This window comes from Cyclopterus lumpus, chromosome 6 (genome assembly GCF_009769545.1).
Source record: "Cyclopterus lumpus isolate fCycLum1 chromosome 6, fCycLum1.pri, whole genome shotgun sequence".
Classification (NCBI taxonomy): Eukaryota; Metazoa; Chordata; class Actinopteri; order Perciformes; family Cyclopteridae; genus Cyclopterus; species Cyclopterus lumpus.
Genome location: NC_046971.1, coordinates 3851274 through 3870672, shown reverse-complemented (window position 1 = coordinate 3870672; position 19399 = coordinate 3851274). Strand labels below are relative to the sequence as shown.

Below are 19399 nucleotides of genomic sequence, written 5' to 3'. Positions count from 1 at the left end.
GTGTTGGATTAGACTCCGAAAGTAGCCTTTATCAAACCTTTGATAACAGATCCCATTTCTCACCTATATATATATATATTTTTTTTTTTTGTTTGTTTGTTTTTTTAATTAATGTATTCGCAAATGTGCCAAAATGCTCTTTTATTTCAACACCCAATTGGTAATTAGCGCGGCGCTGTGCACACCCCAATCGGTTCATTTGACAGATTATACGAGTTAAAAGATCCTCTAAATCTTCATGAGACCCCGAGACGTCTAACAGCGAGAATCAAATTGTTTGTTTTAGTTTGGGGGAAATGTTAAAAGTTAAAGAATAATTTAAGTACCATAGGAAATGATTGTTGTCAGCGTGTTTCCATTTGATTATTTTTGCAAGTTAAACTAATATCATATTTTAACCCAAGGCTGTTTTTTGCTTGGTTTTTACCCCTTTATATATTTAGACCGGCTTCTAGTACTATAGTTCTGTGGAATTTAAAGCATTCAAGAATTGAAGAAATGCAGGACTTTCCCCCTGGAGAGCGCCGCTCACGTCTCTTGTGAAACCAAAAGTAACTTTATACTTGTTGCGTAACTCAAGGTTTCATAACGCCGCGTAACTTCGATACCAATAACGTAACGAGCATTATTTTACATTAAAAAACATGCTTACGTGAAACCCAAATCACAATGTTTTCCGTACTTTTGGTAAGTAAGGTGTTGCGTAAGTAAACTTTAAAAAAAAAAAGAATTAAACCTGCGTCGGAAGTTTATTTTGAAAAGACACTCGAGCAGGAAACTGATGGCGCTGACCCTAGAAGTGACCTGGAGCGTCAATGTGCAGCTCTTCTTTTACACAGTTAATACAAAAATATTCAGTATTTTGCATTGATTTAAACTATTTGTTCTCTTCAGCCAGTCCGACAGCACGCTTTATATAAGAAAAATTTACAAATACACAAAGAACCCCCGAGCGCCATCCCCACACCTTCATTAAGTTGAAAGAAAAAAATGAGAAGCAGAAAGCATATGAATATTTAAATGAATAATGTATGGCTTTTGCTTTTGGCTAGAGCGAGATCTGAGTCAGACCGGCTTGCTCTCGCTGCGAGTTTCAAGGAACTGCAAATGCCAGTTATGTTTTTTTTTCCTCTTCTTCTTCTTACCCTTTTTGTAAATTTTAAAATGTACACTGTATGTTGTACTTTTATTCGTAAACGTGTTAAAACGATGAAACAGGCGAAAGACGTAAGGACGTCATTTTCTCGATTCAAGGTCACATAAATAAGAGTTTTTTCTTTTTCCTCGAGGCATTCAAACCGATACTCAAGCCTCTGTGCACACACACACACACACACACACGCTCCGTCTTTGCAGTCAAACGCACCACAGAGTAGGCATCCATTTGTTTAATCTAATTTCAATACAGTACAACATTTTTGCAACGATACGTGTAAAAAAATATATGTCATCTTACAATACAGTACCATTCAGAGAACGATGGGAGAGTTTAAAACGGGACACGGAAGAAAAAAACAAAAAAAACGACACCTTATAAACACACCCACACGCTCCACTTGAACAAAATACACGGCAACACGTCACCCTTCGAGGTCAAGAGGTCGTATCCGGAGCCGTCGACGTGCAAAAAAAACACAATTTCATGAGCAGAAGAAGCGGAACAATAATCCATAGATCCCGACGTATAAAAAAAGGAGTTGCTTTACCCACTGAAAAAAACAAAACTCTTTAAGCACTCATGCACTTTGTACATGCTCCACTGGAAGACAGCTCAAATAACTCAGTATTCACATTCATCACTTGTTTGGAGCTGGGGGGGAAGGCATCGGACCCTCACAGCCAATATAATTAAACAGACTTACACAGTTACCTTCCTGCAGGTGAGTCACACACCTCTACCCCCTTTTTCTTCTTCTTCTTCTTCTTCCATCACAGATATTGTAATTCTTGACAAGTGGACGTGGAAATTGGCCGTTTATTGTACTAAACAAGAGATCCTCTTAGTGTTCAGCGACACGTACCGTCTGACTGATCCTTGCGCTCGCCGTTCACTCGGAAAGGCGCCGGTATGGATTGTGGTTTTTGCCAAACACGCTGCCAACAAGCGAAGAGTGCTGCGCGCAGCACTTTGCTGACATCCAGTTGAGGAATTTATGCGGCTTTTTTGTTTGTTTGTTGTTATCCCCAAAAGATTGTAAATCTGTCCATAAATCTGCAGCTCGTGGCTTTTTTTTTTTTTTTTTTGGCCCGGCGTCTCATTTTCAAATAAAGATCAGACAGCAATTTCTCCTCCCAGAAGTGTCGGCCTTTCGCAAACGCGACCGCTCCGCTCGAGGAAGTACCGAAGCCATCCATTACGCTTGTAAAGCAGCTAACTGCCCTGCGGTGACACCGTGTGTTTATAGCTCATGAGCGGGCGTAATGCCGGGCCGAATCGGCGTCTGAAGGAATACGCGCACGGCACGATTGTAGTTTTTTTCCGAGGATCATCCATTCAAAACGAGACGCCCTCACCCCCTCCCTCTGATCCATGCAGGTCACGGAATCATTCACCAAAATGAATAGTGACTTTCCGAGAGAAATGCTGAGGAAAAAACAATGAGCTGCATGGTGGCGGTGGTGCATTCTAATTTCATTTCAGAGAGCACATGGTGGGGGGGGGGGGTGGGAGGTTTGCTGAGGAAGGGCTTCGAGGTGGCGGTACAAGCCAATCTGCAAAAAGGCCTCGATCTGTGACACCAAACAAGACCTTGAGGGGAGAGAACACGGAACAGGTGGTTGTATCGCAACAGCTGAACAAAGCTCCGCGGAACCGGCGCCGCCGTGTGCCTAATGACAATCTGCTCCCCGTCTCGTGTTCCCGGAGAAAACGTCGTCGGCGTCGTGTAAACATTCACGTCTTCATTGCACCGTTGAGTCGTCTCGATCCAGGAGCTGAACCGTCGCCTTGACATCGCCCCCGCCGACGGTTCATAGACACGGCGACGCGGACGGTGACGAGGCAGTTTTTTTTTTATGGTTGATTCTGTTAAACAACACGGGAAAGGTGGGGAATTTTGAGAGAAAAAAAAAAATGGACAGGCTGCATGAAGGCGACCGCAGAGGAGCGGAAACATCGGGGGAAAAGAGCGAGTTGAGATTCTTTAGCTTTTTTGGGGGGTGTTGTGTTGTTTTTGCTGGTGTCGAGCGTGAGGCAAACACAGACCAATTTACTGGGGGGAAAATTGTGCTGTGGTGGAAAGAAAAAAAGAGAGAGACCTAAGAGCAGACCCGACCCATTCTTCACTGTGCAATCTAATCTCGGCTCTCGGAGACGACGGGTGAAAACAAAACATTGTTCTCCTGTCGGCGGAACACGCTGTAACGGCTGCCAGCGGAGGAGCTCGGCGCCTCCGACGCGACGGGGGAAGATGATTAAATCGGGGGGAACGGATATTCCAGACTTGCCAAAAAAAGTTAGGTGAGACGTGTGATGAATATTCAAGGCAACGACGATGACCTCTTGACACTTTCCGGAAGGCGAATAGTTAAAAGAGCCAAATGGGAATCCCAGCGCTGCACTTTCGCTAAACTCCGAGTCACGATAACTTTATTTGGATGGTATTTTCAAGGAGAACCTGTTTCTAAGTAGTTACACTTCATAATAATTATTATTTTGCCACATTCATAGATTATCAATGCTTTATACTATTTAGAGGAGCAACAGTGGTCAATTATAATACAATGAACAGAAATCAGAAGCACCTTTTCTGAAGAGCATTCAACCCAAATGATTAGTTCATTGCATCGTCCACTCGGGACTTGCACATATGTAGTTACGGTACTCTAGGGCTGGGCAATACGGGTACACATAATTTAATCGTGATTTTAAATGATTTGAATTGATGTTCAATCAGCCCAGTCGCCAGAAAAAATATTCTCAGCGTTCATTTCTGCAAGATGTGTCGAAAGTCAAAGTTCTTGAGCAACAAAAATAAGTCTCACATCAACCTCGATCACGCTTGCAGAAAACGCACAACGGCACGTGTTTAACGCTGTGAAACGATTGGTCGAGAATAGAGAAGAAAACGTGTCACAATAATATCACAAGAGCTTGACTAGCATAAACATATAAATACCATCTTTAGCGGACAATCTTACGTAACAACAAGTGTAAAGTCAACTTTGACCTTTTTGGCAGGACACGAACAGCGGTGTCCTGGGTGAAAGTCCAGCGTTTCTTTGAATTATCTTTGTTGCTTGTTATACTCTTTATTATACTGCATAACTTTCATTAACTTTGGTCTGACTGAATGCAACAACGTCCACGTTCAACGTACCCTTTGTTTGCAGGAACTGTATTTCCTGGCAACTGTGCTGGTTCAATGCAATGAAACCTGGTTAATCTCCAAGCCCATTAATTTCTTCTAAAACATAAATCTTAAAGCTATTTTCAGCTGTGGATTAATACACATTGGCGTATTAATGGTGCACTGGTGAGTATTTACAGAAAAAGGTATAACAAGATATATCAGACTTTGGCTGCATACTTGGAAGTGCGATCAAGTCATGGTTGGTTTTGGTCTTTTTGTAGGATTTGTACAGAGGAATGTTGTGAAACAATACCATAATATGATATAGATATGAAAAATGTGTAAAACACAACATGGATATATCGCCCAGCCCTTTGACAGCTATCAAGATCGGAAAAATAAATAAAGGCTCGTGGAACATTTAAGAAAAAACATACGTTCATGAATACTTTGAGGTCAGCTGAACAGTCCTTAAGAATGACCGACTGGGACAAGGTTACAACTCGCAGGTATAAAAAACTATAGATTGATTTGGCAATCAAAATGAGTATCAATAAATACATATAAAATGAATAAATAAACCTGGAAATACACAAGTTATTAAATCATAATAATAAAAACCTTTTGCCTCTTAAGACATACCGAGAGTCTTTGTGTACAGTCCTTATTGGCTGGGGGGTTGTGTAGTCCATAAACTTATACTTCTGATGATGAGCCACTCTTTCTGACTGGCCGTCACCACGATGCGAACGCACTCAATGTCAAAGGCAATTTTGTGGTCTACGTCTTGCACCTCAATGTTGCCATTTTTAAACTCCCCTAACGTGATGTAAGAGGAACACTGTTTCCCTTTTTTAGTCCCGACGAGTTTCTCTCCGACCTCCAGAGCTCCGTGGTGAAGAACGTCGTTCTGCCGGTCGTCGGAACCGGTGGCGATCTTAATTTTACTAATTTTGGTAGATTTGTTAAACACTATGACGAAGAAGTCTCCCGTGGACGGAGGCTTCCCCCAGAAGTACTCGTCCACGGTGCTGTACGCCTTGGCGGCGTCGTAGCTCTCGAAGACGTTGATGTTGGTGTACATGCTGGCGGGCGGGTTGTCGGGAATGTCGAAGGAGTCTTCCTCGAAGTCGTCGTCCTTCAGCTTGTTCTCGGCTCCTTTGTAGGAGGAGTAGTACCCCATGTGCTGGAACAGCGAGGGCTTGAAGCGGATCACGTCCTTCTGGGCCAGCAGACCCCGGAAGTGGATGAGGAGCCAGTCGCAGGGCATTTCCTGGTAGAACATGAGAAGGAAGTGAGCGAGGCGCGGCAGGTCCCTGGAGTGGTACAGCTTCCCGATGTAGCCCAGCTTGGAGAACTCCAGCATCACCCAGTAGGAACCTTCCCTGGAGGTGATCACCTTCTTCAGCGCCGTCAGGAAGTTCCTGGAGCAGCGCACGTCGTCCTCCAACATCATGTAGAAGTGAGACAGGTTGGTGCAGAAGTTCAGGAGGAAAGCGTAGTCCACGTTCTGCTTGGAGCGGAAACGGACCCGGTCCTCCGGGTCGTTGTAGTTCCTCTTCAGCCCGTCCAGAGACGGGTAGTACTCCTCCGGGGCCTGGATCACCAGGAGGCGACCGGCTATGATGTGGTGGGCGAACTTCCTGGTGATTTCCTGCACCAGGTTCTCACACCAGACCAGGTCAAAGTCCGCCAGGTGGACCACGACCACGATCTCCTTGAGCTCCTCGTAACTGGACTGATCAAAGATGGACTTGATCGTCTCCAGGAGGTAGTTCCCTCTTTTTCTTTTGACTGACGACAAACCGATAGTGAGATATTCTGCGGACAGAAACGAGCATGTCATGATATGCAAGATGCAAACAGAAATGCTTACATAGGTATATTGTGTAGTCATACAATGCCAGCTGGAGAAGATGAATCACGTGGAACTCAAGACTGGCCCTGACAAAATAAACCTTAGCTGTAATTTAGGCCCAAATGGTCATTTCTTGATTGGGAACGGTAGGTGGACAGAAAATATGCACTTCCTCGCTTTGTACGTGTCTGCAAACCCACGAGATACGTTAAATATCAACGATTCTAAACCAAAAACAAGTTTCACATCAGGCTTGTATCACAAGAGAATCACAATGACATGAGGTTCATGTTGTGAAGCGTTTAGGTTCAGGCAACACAAATACTTGGTTGAGGTTAGATAAAGATCATGGTTCGGATTAAAATAATGATGTAACGAACTTTCTTAGTTAACATTACTTAAGCTTAAGTTAATAAGCTGCAATCTCCAGGGTGAAAGTCTTCTTCTGCCCCTCCCGTCCACCCTTAGTAGACTTTCTCGCTCGTTATACTGATGATACGCTTGTGTCTACATGGGAAAACCAAAATGTATAAAACTTTCATCCATTCAAGGTCAATTCTTATGGAAACCCTTTTTGAGAGTTTTTGAAAATTTGGAAGACCATCTAGACGCTATGACTTTTAATAATGGTCGTACGTTATACAGCATCTTTTGCTCTGCACCTTTCTTTTTGCACTACGTGTACAACGTATGCTCTGCAGAAACCAACAATGCCAATGTTTTTTTCCTGGCGACTCACAGTCCCAACATACATGACCACCACTTGTTATCAAGTGACTAAAGTCCAAATACTGTCGTGATTCAGAGATATATAGTTGTGACGGTGAGAGAAAGACAGTATTGTATCGTTGATACTCGTTTCAATCAGGAATAAAATGCAAATTGCTTTACAGATTTAGAACCAGGGCTTCATTTCTGTATGTGGTACTGGAAACACATTTAATGTCTTAAGACCTTTAAATTAGAGCTTTCTGTATTCATTTGAAGTAAAATATTATGTTTGGCGACTAAACCCAAGGTGCACTTGAGAGGAGGAGTGCGTCTTAATTTTGAGGCAAAAAGGTCTCGATGGAGCAGTTGCCTTTTTATCGCTGCGCTTTAAACCCCCACATCGCCGATTTTTAAGTTTTAGCTCCTATTCCCAGCTCACTGTAACTCCCCCTACCCCCCCAAGCTCAGTGGATGTGAATGTATCTTTAAGCAAAACATTAAACTCACTCTTGCGGTTCAGCGGGGTGCCGGCGAGATAACGATACGTGACATTAATGGCTCCGGAGGAATTACTCAGGTCTCTGAACGTGTGAACGTATCGCTCCGCGCTCGAAGGGTGGACCGATGTTTCCCTGAGCTGCCTTTTATCTCCTTCCTGGAACGCAAACAGGGGGGAAAAAACACAATATCATTTTGCATTATGAACAATGGAGAAAGAAAAAAAGAACAAACAAACATGTACAAGCTGTGATACCTTCTCCAGAGAAGGGACGGGGGTGAAATCCTCATGCAAATTTCAATTTCTACAGTGAATAATTCAATTTTTTATAAACTCGTCTTTAAAACTTGAGACAATATGTGTTTTGACGTGGCGGAGCTACACCCGTAACGTTCGGAGACAGAAAGGAATCTTAAAAAAGAACCGACAGGCTGCAAAAATGGACTCCGAGAAGAAGCGCCGGGGATGCGAACTATCTCTTAATAATTTAAATAACAAACACAGATAATGTACTGTGTGATCACCGGGGTTTTTGTGTGTTTTTTTTAAAGACCTCGTGAATAAGAAATAAAAAAACAACGATTTCAACTTGGGTCCACGTTATAAAATATTCAAACATTCGTTTCTCTTTTAAAACAATCAATTGTATATATATTTTTTAAACGGACGAGAACAAAGAAAAGAACACATCCGGTTTTACAAAAGACGTTTAAAAAAACAAAACGGGAATACGAAGCGAACACTTTCCTCTAAAGAGTCTAATTTGGGAAACGTGCGATAACACGAAATGCACCGACCAGCACGTAGCCATCTTCGATGTAGAGGTTGAGGAAGAGGAGGAAGGTGATGAGGAACCCGAGGAAGGGGATGGTGGAGCGTTTCCTCAGACACCTCATCTTGTCCAGGGACTTCCACGCCAGCCTCATGCCGTGCAACGCCCTCACTGGGATCTGCACGAGGAAGCACACGAGAATCAGTTTTGAGCGTCAATAAAATGTCCTTTTATTTTTTTGTCGAGCGTCAACAGATTGCAGAGAAATTCATTTTAGGAACCGCATGGCCGTGCACGATGTGATTATCTTCCACGGCCGCCATTAATCCTTCTTCAACAGACTTCTAATGATGTGTGATAGTGTGTGTGTGTGTGTGTTTTTTCCTTATCAGGGAAAGAGGTGGACCACATCCACTGATTACTTAAGACCCTGCAGGACATGAATGATATTGATATGCCAAACAATGGATTACTGATGCAATTTAACCGTTTTCTTTATTGATAACATGTGCACCGCTCTGGAGCTGCATTTGTTCCCCACTCTGCTGGTATTTGCAGCTGTTTTTAATACATCCTTGTGCTACAATGGTGAAAAAGAGACTCTTATCAGAGAGCTTCCTCCTCTCTGTTGTGAAGATTTCCATCAAGGGATATGCTACCTTTTATTTAAGATGTGTAGTCCACAGGCGAAAAAAAGACAACACTTTAGTGTAAAACGGAGAATTATTAATCTATTGATTGATATTATTATTTTTATTTTTTTTAGCAAGCATTTCATTTCTTTAAAATAAAAAGAAGAGAAAAATGGTAACATTTTTTCCAATCTAACAACTGAATTGTCAGTTAGGTAAAATGCATTTTAAAAAAGAGCATATTTTCTCCCAGTTTACATTTGTAATACGTTTCTAATCAAACTGTAAATGACGTCGGGCTGAACCTGTAAAAAAAGGAGACTTTCATACATTAAACTGGTGTTCTTCTCCTGTTTGTGGGGGAAAAACACAACAACAACAACAACAACAACAGATCTACTCATTTGAAAAGCTGCAACCAGTTCATAATTGTAGCTTAATTAAGGACCAAATAAAAACAAGAACACTTGAATGAAGGATAGGGAGGTGGCGGACATACTCCTTCTCCAAAGATGATTTTTTTCGTTCTTGTAAACAACTAATCAATGCCCGGATCAATTAAAAACTGCTATAAATAACCAGGGGCACAGGAGATGAGCAGGATAGACACAACAGTCTGTTTGTACGCCTGTAACATCTATAACATCTACTACCTTTGAGAAGCTCATGACATGCAGCCCAGTGTTTACTGTACTCCAAAAAGACGACTCGGTGGGCGATACAGGAGGTGCATGGGTCCAACATACAGGACTTTAAACCTAAAGGCCGGTGTACGATGCTGCCTAAACCTAACCGCACGTAGTTACTTTAAGTTCTTTTTGTTGCCCAGAACCTAAAACTTTCTTTTTTCAAACCGGACCATCCGTGTCCCCTGTAAACAAAACCAATAGGTGCCATTTCGGGACTTTTTTTCAGCGGACCGCCGTAAATAAATGTGTTGTGACATTACGTTAGATAGTAATGGTCCTTTTATCTTTCAAAGGCAATCCACTAAGTGTGGGGTGAGAACAAAATACTCCTGGCCTCCAGAAGCTAAGCACTTGTAAATGGTGTTTACACCCCTTGACCTGTCATTAAACCACCTGCCGGTACCAAACCCGGAGAGAAAGTCCAACAGACGAGAGCACGCACATCGTCGAGAGGCTCACGAGCAGCGAACGGGAAGCCGCGGACACGTTCGGTTTCCAGCTGGAACAGATTTTATGCGCCGGGCTCAGTCGATTGGCAACTCCCTCTCGCAGCAACGGCGCCGCTGCAACCGGACAGCGGGAGATAAAAAAGAATATGCCCACAGATGTAACAATGGCGTTTGGGTCTTTTTTTCCTTCGCCAACAATTAGGCATCAGCACTGCGCTCTTTGTTCCACAACCCCCCCCCCCCCCCCCCTCCCCCCCCAAGGGATTGCTAATAGAATACAAACTACCTCTAAGCTCGGCTCAATGACCACACATCGATCCAACCACCGGGAGCCGGCCGGTCGCCAGCTCCTTGTGCCCTCTTGAAAACTACATTTAACGAGCCGGTCCACTGCGGGTCTGTTTCTGTGCAATTTTCAACCCAGTGTGATTACATTTTTTTCCAGGAATCATCAGTATCGTTGTGTTTTTTTTCCTCCTGCTTACATCGGTCTGTAAATGTAAAGATCTGCTTTAGTTGTAACTGGTTAACATGTCAAAACAAATTCTAGATGTGTTAACATGTTTTAAATGTGTATAATATAACATATATGTTGGTTAAACCTGGAGATCACGATTATTCAATACGATTATTCATTGATATGATTGGAAATGACATTGTAAACATGAGTTTATGGTCTCAATCTCTAGTTTAAAGTCTTCTTCAATACAGCGTGATGTTCATTTAGTAAATGATGGTCCATTTAGAGTCAGACAGACCATAAAGCAGGGTGTATACGACGTCTCTAAGTCACTCCTCTGCATTCCAAATAACTTACGTTCATTGGTTGCAAAACAAACAACAACAAGGTGACGACCGTAATCCAAAATGGTCGAACCCAAGGCACAAACCAATGGGTGACGTCACGAAGACTACACTTCCACTTCCTGATGTACGGTCTCTGACTTTCACCCAGGAGGCCCCTGTTCGTGTCCTGTGAAACCCAGAAAACGTGGACTCATTTTACCAAAGTTTAGTTTCGTAGCTTTACGAATTCCAGCAACTTTGGAAGCATACTTATTTTACACAACAAATGTACATATTTTAATCAAAAACTACAATCTTATCCTAAGCTTACCCAAGTGAGTAAAACTAAGTAACCTTTACTTTGCTAGTGTATTTTGAAGAGCGCTTCTGAATGTAGTGAGCGGATGCCAGCGATCCCCGAGTCCTAGAGGATCAACATTTGTCTTTATTACGCAAAGAAAGAAAAAGATGGTTTGAGAGCAAATTTCTCGTTTGTAAGTAAATTAATTGTTAGTTATGCTTATGAAACTAGAATTTGTTGCCTCTAATCTAAAATATTTGCTCTCAAAATAAAAACCTTTGCTCTAAAAAAAAAAAAATACATTCGCTCTCAAACCGAAAAGCTCCGAATTGAGTTTGGACGTAGTGGGCGGGGCATACGCTCGCTGAATGAGCGAGGTGTTTCCATTGGTGGGTTTAACTTGGCTTCCACTTTCTTTTCATGTTGTTGGTGTCGTGGAGTCTCTTTTTTTGAAAGAACGACATGGAGGGCTGCTGTGTTGACATGAAACCCCACTTTCTTTGTGCACAGCGTGTCCATTCGTAGCTTTTCGTTTCGAGAGCGAAGGTTGTTTTTTTTTTATTTGAGAGAAACGTTTTTGGGGATTTCCAGCAACAAATTCCAGTTTCACAAGCAAAACTAACAATTAATTTACTTAGAAACGTGAAATTTGCCCCTCAAAACATCTTTTTTCTTTCCTTTCTTTGCGTAAAAAGACCTTTCATACACGACGGTGTGACGGTTGTGAGAACGCGTTGGGCCAAAAGCGTCTCCATTACACTCGCGACGTGTCCCCCGGTTAAATTGCAGAAGTTCTGCTGCAGGAAGCTGAGTGCAGCACGATGACGAGAGGCATCATTAGAGCCACTTGGGAGCAACCTCGGCCGATGACTACGAGCACGAGAGTCTTCCTCGCCGCCGGCCTCGTCGCCTTTGGCCAGAACTCGCCGCCGGCTCTTTCCTTTTGCCAAAGTCTCCCGACCTACGATAAAACCCAATGCCGATCCGGTGGGAGAGCTACGATTGATCCTTCTCTGCATCCGCCTTTGGAAGGGAGTTGATCTCTTCAGATTGGAGTTTTTGGGGACGTAGATCCTGACGATACGAGACGAAGCAAAGGCGCCTTTTCTCGTTTCAATAATTCAGTGTGTGCTCAGAGCAGGAGGAGGATGAGATGCTCATGCTCCTCCCTACCCCGGATTATCATCTCTACCTCCAGTCGACTGTATATTCTTAGGTGGATGGATAGCCACATGGACGATGGTATGGATTCACTGAGAGCATCCATTAACCAGACACAGGCATGCATGTGTTGTGTTCAGTCTTGTGGCATGAAACCCAGAGCGGTGCGATGGACTAAGTGTGTTTTAATGGGTGTGTCATCCTGGCAGTCACACACTCCCTCAGATGTCCCCGGCACCATTTTCAGGACACGGCACACTTCCAACAGGCCGGGGCTGTTAAATATCCATTATGCACTCTGTGTGTGTGTGTGTGTGTGTGTGTGTGAACTGGACCAAATAAACCACAACACAAGCCTCTCCACTCGCTTCTTACCCAGCAGCACAGCGGCGGCGCCTTGCACTTAACTCGTATCAGCCGCCTCTTGAAGCCCGTGTTCTCGGCGAGGAGGTTAAATCGCGTTAGGTCGACATAAAAGGAGCTCGGTGGCAACGACGCCGTGACGAAAGCGCGGCGCTGTAGCCGCGAGGGGCCTCGCAAATTAATTCACATTTTCATTCTCGTGGCTAAATGTTCCAATTTGAGCGAGATTCCTTCAAACCTTGCGTTTTCTTAATTCAATAATCTCTGCTTTTTTTAAATTGTTTTTGTTTTTAATGTAACAACAGACGCTAAGAGACAGAAAAAAAGGGGGAAGGCAACTCTTTCCTGGTTGCTTTTTGCACCGTGACTCGTGCCTCGGGGGGTTTCGGAGACTGGAAATCTTCTGCCCATCAATCGTTGACGTCACAGCAAGTTGAGGGTTATTATTATGTTGCCGTGCACGAGGGAATGAAATTGAGAAGCGAGGGAATAGGAAGATGGCACAAAGGGCTCTGTGTACACTCGTATCATGAAGACAATCGCAAAGGGCCTTTTACAATCAGAGGCATCGAATTCAGGACTTGGAAAGTCGTGTTTTTTTGTCATTATTTTAGGGCAGATTCAACGATTCAATAATTAATTATGATGATTTGGTTAATTCATTCTTAAAATTACAGACATCACAAGTTCCCAAAGCCCCAAGAAGGTGTCTTCAAACTTGCTAGTTTTGTCGGATTAATTAATTAAGTAAAATACACTTTTAGTTGCATTATCAGTTGCATCTCTAACTCTTAAGTTTAGGATATGGTTGAGGAAAAGATGGTGGGTTTTAGATTGAAATAAGTATGCTAGTATGAAGTTAAGTAACAAAAATATGGTAAAACAAGTCAACGCTGAATTTTGGTTTCCCACAAGACCTGGGTGAGGTTTGTTTGGACCCGACTAGGATATATATATATATATTAACAGCCCCCTTCTCACCCATAGGATATCTAGTTTTTATACCTTTCTTTTGCAATATTAAAACATTTCTTTCCAGGTTCCAGGCATAGAAGCACTGTGGCGAGCTCCCCTGGGTTCATCCTCCAAGTCCTCCATGCGTCTCTGGCAGCTCGCACACGATGCCCGATCCAGGAATTGTCTCGTTTCCCCCGGCAACCCACCCCCCCTCCTCTAATGGTGAAATCTGACAGAGGCAGACTTCAAAACAAGGAGCATCCCCAGTGAGGAGAAGGCAATTATGGTCTGGCCTGATGTTCAACCAAATGCTGGGAATTCTATAACACAGCCCCCCCCCCCCCCCCCCCCAAAAAAAAGCAAAAACAATAGAAAACAAAAAGGCCGACCGTTCCCTCGCCGTTCGTAACGGCTCGATTGCTGCCGAGCGGAACGCCAACGATACCGCCATCTTTGTTTTTGTTTTTGTTATGGAGAGCGAAGACTGAGCGGAGCGGCACTAAGACGAGTTGGAGGCGCCCGGTAATTTAACATCCCATCTTCCCAAGGTCGTTCCCTCTCAAAAGACACGTCCACAAAAGTGAAACCACGATGCGGGCGGATGCCTTCGGAAAAAGGGCGCGCGCGGTAACACCTGCAAACCTGAATAGATTGAAAAGACGGAAGGGAAAAAAAAAAGAGAACGTTGTGTACGATATCAGCGTAATGAATTCATTGCTTTTGGAACGCCGGCAGGAAACTCGGAGGCAGAATAATGAAGAGACTCGATTTTGATAATGAAAATATTCTCGTCCGGGAGTCTCGTCCGTACACACACACACAAACATCGAGTTCCTCAGAAATCAAAATAGCCTCTTAACAAAACACTTTTCTCTTGCCGGCTTGAATCAACTCTCAACTGGAGGGGGGGGGGATTAATAACATGCGGGGGAAAAGCAATTCTCCCTCATTTCATTTTATGTTATCTGTTTTACATTTCTTTCCCCTCCCCCGGGTATCCTGCACCTTGCAGATAGACAGCTCCGGCACAAATAATCAATTAAGCCGGCAGATTTCGCGGTTGGCAGTTGCTTTGTGTCCCTTTAGCCACTTTTCAATGGATTTTCTATCCCGATAAAAAAAAAGACGAGATTAACAAAAAGGCTTTTTTTGGTTGATAACAGAATTGTGATGTGGGGTTGCGGGATGATAAATCCCGGTGTATTATGAAATGGCTGTTTGGTTAATAACTCAAATTGGTCAAACCAAGTTTAAACCAATCACGACGTCTTTAGGAATCCGTCGCGACTCGGCGAAAAATCCACGGCCCCCTTTTTTTTTTTAATGGAAAACACACGGAAATGATCTTAACTATCGGGGGACGCGATCGTGGGAATCGGTAAGAGGGCGTTGTCGACGCGCCGTGTGGTGAATTAAAGCCGCGTTGCCGGGGGCAACCGGCCGTTGTGATTCCCCGCAAAGCACGTGTCGCGGCAGCCGATCGAACGTGATCAATCGCCGCAAAAACGTGATCTTCCAGAGGGCCCACGACACAAACTTTGCCTCTTTTTTTTATTTTTTTTTAATGTATTTCCTCTTGCCGTCAGTAATCTGTCAAGGTGTGTTTCTGTCCCGGGAGCCTTCAAACCGATCGGCAAACTTTCGGAGGCCGGAAGTTTTTTTTCTTGTACCCCGAAGAGGAGGAGGAGGTGTTGCAGAGGGAACAGTGTGTGTGTGTGTGTGTGTGCATTCCCCATGGACACGCTGTCCAAGTGTGCCACCCTCTTCTTCCCCCCCCCCTCCTCTACCACCACCGCGGCCCTCCAGGGAGAAGCAGGCAGCCCGGTGACAGCGGCCCTTCCAGCTGCTCTCCCAGAAGGTGCCCGTGTGCACGACAGGCCTCGGAGCGTGAAGAGAGAAAGAATAAAGAAAAAAAGAGACAAGAGTGTTCCCCGGCAGCGCCAAAACAGCCTCTTTTTTTCCTCCTCTCAGCCTTTAAAGCTCACACCGGGAGACGACAGCGCCTTGTTCTCGTTCCAGGACGGGTTGGAGACGTCGACGGAGCTTTTTTTCCAAAATTCATCAGCGTTAGGACTTTAGAGGAGGAGGAGGAGGAGGAGGAGGAGCACAGGTGGTGGAGGCTGGAGTGGGTTCTCGTGAGCCAGTGCCAGCCCCCTCGTCGGTGCTACCTTCAGAGCAATCAGGCATCAAAAGCACTTGGAACAAAAGGCGGCGACCCTTCCACTACCGCAGCACAGATCATCCGGCCTGTTTCCCGTAATTGAAAACGTGATTGTTATGAGCTCTCCTCAGATCGATCCCCCCCCCTGCACTAGTTGGTGTCTACTAACTTGGCTGGAAAAGCTCCTCTATCATTTAAAGCCGTGAATGGACTCGTGCCATCTCTGGGCAGCCCGGTGATGTAGAAAAGGGGGGACGGCATTTATCGTGACACACAAACAGTGGCAAACATGCAGCGACCGAGGACGAGGCTGCGTTTTTAAGGAGGAGGAGGGGGGGGGGGGGGAGACACATGGAAAAGTGAGGAATGCCTCGCCTCTCAGCGGTTGACCCTTTGACCCAGATCTCTGTGTGTGTGTGTGTGTGTGTGACCGTCCTCTGTGCCTGACGTCATGCGTCATAAACGCACAACGCCACTCACCCCCCCCCCCCCCCCCCCCCCCCCCCAGGGGGGCATTTCCTACATTAAAAGCAGAGACCCACTCAGAATTAGCGTGTCGTCATGTCTACTCCATTAAAGAACTGGACGGTGGCTACGGGGCAGGAAGGGGACATTGAAAGAAAAGGTTGGAAAGAAAATCCCCTCTCTCTCTCTCTCCCTCTCTCTCTCCATCCCTCTCTCTCTCTCTCCCTCTCTCCCTCTCTCTCTCTCTCCCTCTCTCTCTCCATCCCTCTCTCTCTCTCTCCCTCTCTCCATCCCTCTGTGTGCGTCTCCATTTGTGAGACAGGAAGAGGAGACTTGGCTCTGCCTTAAAAGCACTTAAAAAGCCAAGGTCACCTCCTGGTCAAATCTGCGAAATGAGAAAATGGCTGCAGGGGCAAGAGGCCGTTGTGCAGATAACATGAGAATGCACTATCTCCTCACTACACATTTTAGTGCGGGGGGGGGGCACCACCGGCAGGCTTTTCCATGGGGGGCTCCCGTGTTGAAAGAACCGAAAGGGGGCCGTAGACACAATGAGATGGCCCAGTTTCACCCAGTATGAAGACGCATGAAGTGCTCTTAGGGAATGAATCTTTTTTTTTCTTCTTTTGGTCAGGCGGACGGGTGGTCAGCCAAAGAGCTGGATGTGAGCCCACCGGGGTGTTTTTGCATTAAATCACCAGCGGCTGAATGTATTTATTTCAGTGGAGAAAAATGCACCCCCGAGTCATTTATAATGCATAATATACAGTTTTTGGGAAAATGTGTACATTGACACTGAATTACACTATTATGTATTTTGTTTCTATGGTTTATGCCATCAATACTGCCGCAGCTCCCGACTCAATGTGCCCAGAACTCGTCTAGACCCTGTTTGCTTGAAGACCGGCGGGGGGGGGGGGGGGGGGGGGGGGGGGGTCTGTAATGACTGCAGATAGACGCCCCCCGTGTTTTAATGATGGTACCTCCGACACGTCACGGGAGATTGAAGATGATGCATTTCACGAGGACGCCTTCTGTGACGTTATTTACAATTTTTAAAGCATATGAAAGTTTAAATAATCTCAATAATCTTTTAAGTCAAAGTGTCTGTATGTTGAGTTCTCTTTGGTGCTTTTCGTGACGCCTCTCTATCCATTCTATTTAGTTTTTTGGGTGAAATGGGTTCAGCGGGTGAGCTTGTTGCGGGTTTAATTCTGAATGTGTTTTTCAGGGGTGTGACACCCTGTGAGTCTCCTTTAGTTCCTACAGTCTGATACACTTATAATTTGGACATGTGATAAAGGATGCAAGCATGGCAACAACAGCAAGAGATGGTGAAAAGCAAAGCAGGTGGTGGTGACCAAAAAGGAGCTAAAAGGAGGGTTCATAGTGACCGGCAACCTAAATGGGATGAAAGCTGATTTCAGCTGGTTTTGAACCCGTTCAGGGTCACGATGGATCATAGCTTTTCTTTTCCAAAAGCTCAAAAGTACTGCAATCATTACATTTCAAATCATAATGATGACAAAATTAAACAGGAACCCGTCTGAAATTCAATTAAACACGTTTTTTAAAGGTCAAACGTACTCGATTTAACAAACTCAGCACACACTTAACACTAGAAACAAAGTGGTATTAATAGTGACCTCCTGCTCTAATAAAAAAAGCCAGTTCAGGTGGACACCTCTGTAATACCTCTAATACATAGATTATAGTAACATCTCTGTATGGATTTCAGAGGCAAAAGGCTCCAATCCGTATGTGAGTTCAAACATCGGAAAGGCTTAAATCAAGAACTCTTTTTAAAGTTTGATATACTCCAAAAGCAACCTTCACGAGCCGAGAGACGTCTCTTCACGATCGACCAGCGGTGAAGGAGGAGGAGCTCGTGTTTCCTGCCGGCCTCGCCAGCCCTGACTCGGCTCTTTGCCGAGACATCGGACCGCCGGTCTGATGGGAGACTACCTCACATCCCCCGCATGCTCGCAGACCTCAAGTCCCCCGACGTGAATATTTGATGAGCGATGTGTGGGACGGCCAACCGCTAAAAGATGTTGATCCCCTCCCTCCCTCTCGCTGAGCTCCTCCTTTGGTAATCAAACACCAACATGTCATGGAGGAAGAGAAACATGGATACCACATTAGCTCTGCTGCATGCTGGGAATTAATAACATATTACATTTACACCTTCCACAACTATAACTATATTTATTTTATATTTCACATGTTACGTTTAGACATATTGTTCGATACTTGGACGTGACCTCAATCATTTTAAAGTTATCGACTCATTGTACGATATATGGACGTAAATAATATTTACATTACCGACTTATTGCACGGTGTGTTGACACGATTTTTTTTAATCGTTGACGACTTATTATACGACATATGGACCTGGATTTTAAACTTGGGGATGTCAGGTGGGGCCGGGGTTAAGTTAAACATAACTTAATATTTAATATGTAACGCTGCACTTTTCGGTAAACTCACGTGCCCAAATGTTTAATATTTATTTAAGTGCACATTTTGTGAAAACTGTATTTGTTGTTTTGCTTCTGTTGTTTTAGTATATTCATGTTTTATGCCTGACTATTGGTAAAAATGAAACGTGAATTAGTTTTTGAAAGGGCGCACTTATAATAATTATGCTACCACATTATCATAATATTAGCGGCATACAATTGTATCAAAATTACAATGATTTAATTTTGTCGCTATTATTTCCGGGACGATATTCAGTTTCATACATGGAACAAAATAATTGCTGAACAGCCTTTTGTTTCTGCCTGTTTTCCGTTCTAATGATGATCTATTCTGGGACTCACTCAACCTTTACGACCCCGTTTGTGCCACGGCGACGGCGTGCAGCACATTCCTGCGGTCATCGCCCAGACCTTGAGTTTTCCATCATCAGCCCATTATTTTACAACCTTTGCTTATGCAAAAACTCCGCGTGGCATTTCGCGATGACAGTAAATGAGCTCCCAGGTCCTCGTAAAATAAATAAATAATGCGATTCCGCACCCTTTTTTTAACGACGCTGCAATTGAGCAATTCCTCCACTGTAATTCAACTCGTACAGTTCCTTCTCTTCGCTCTCCCGACTAATGAGATTTTAAAAAATAAGGTTGGATGATGTTGCACAAAGCGCAGGGACTTTTTTGAAGGCCCCTGTTCGTCGTTGAGTTACTGTTATATGTGTGACAGTCATTTTTAATGCCGCGGGGCAAAGACAAGTATTTCTATGACACCTTTAACCTTGCGAAAAGCTGCTCAATGGCCTGTCGTACACCGGGCCAC

At 44.3% G+C, this 19399-nt stretch overlaps 1 protein-coding gene across 1 annotated transcript; it reads right to left on the bottom strand.

Moving 5' to 3' along the window:
* Positions 1-4956: 4956 nt before the first annotated feature.
* mgat4c (mgat4 family member C) lies at positions 4957-17985 on the bottom strand. Its single transcript, XM_034536077.1, has 4 exons — positions 17927-17985; positions 8158-8310; positions 7369-7516; positions 4957-6113 (listed from the first exon to the last, which is right to left on the bottom strand). Exons 2-4 carry the CDS (start codon positions 8284-8286, stop codon positions 4957-4959), a joined length of 1434 nt encoding a protein of 477 aa, XP_034391968.1. The 5' UTR covers positions 8287-8310; positions 17927-17985.
* Positions 17986-19399: the final 1414 nt, after the last annotated feature.

Coding starts and splice junctions, on each gene's coding strand:
- mgat4c (XM_034536077.1), bottom strand. CDS start 8,286: ATGAGGCTGGCGTGGAAGTCCCTGGACAAGATGAGGTGTCTGAGGAAA. Junction 7,517..8,157: donor TCGAAGATGGCTACGTGCTG/GTCGGTGCATTT, acceptor TTTGCGTTCCAG/GAAGGAGATAAAAGGCAGCT. Junction 6,114..7,368: donor CACCCCGCTGAACCGCAAGA/GTGAGTTTAATG, acceptor TTCTGTCCGCAG/AATATCTCACTATCGGTTTG.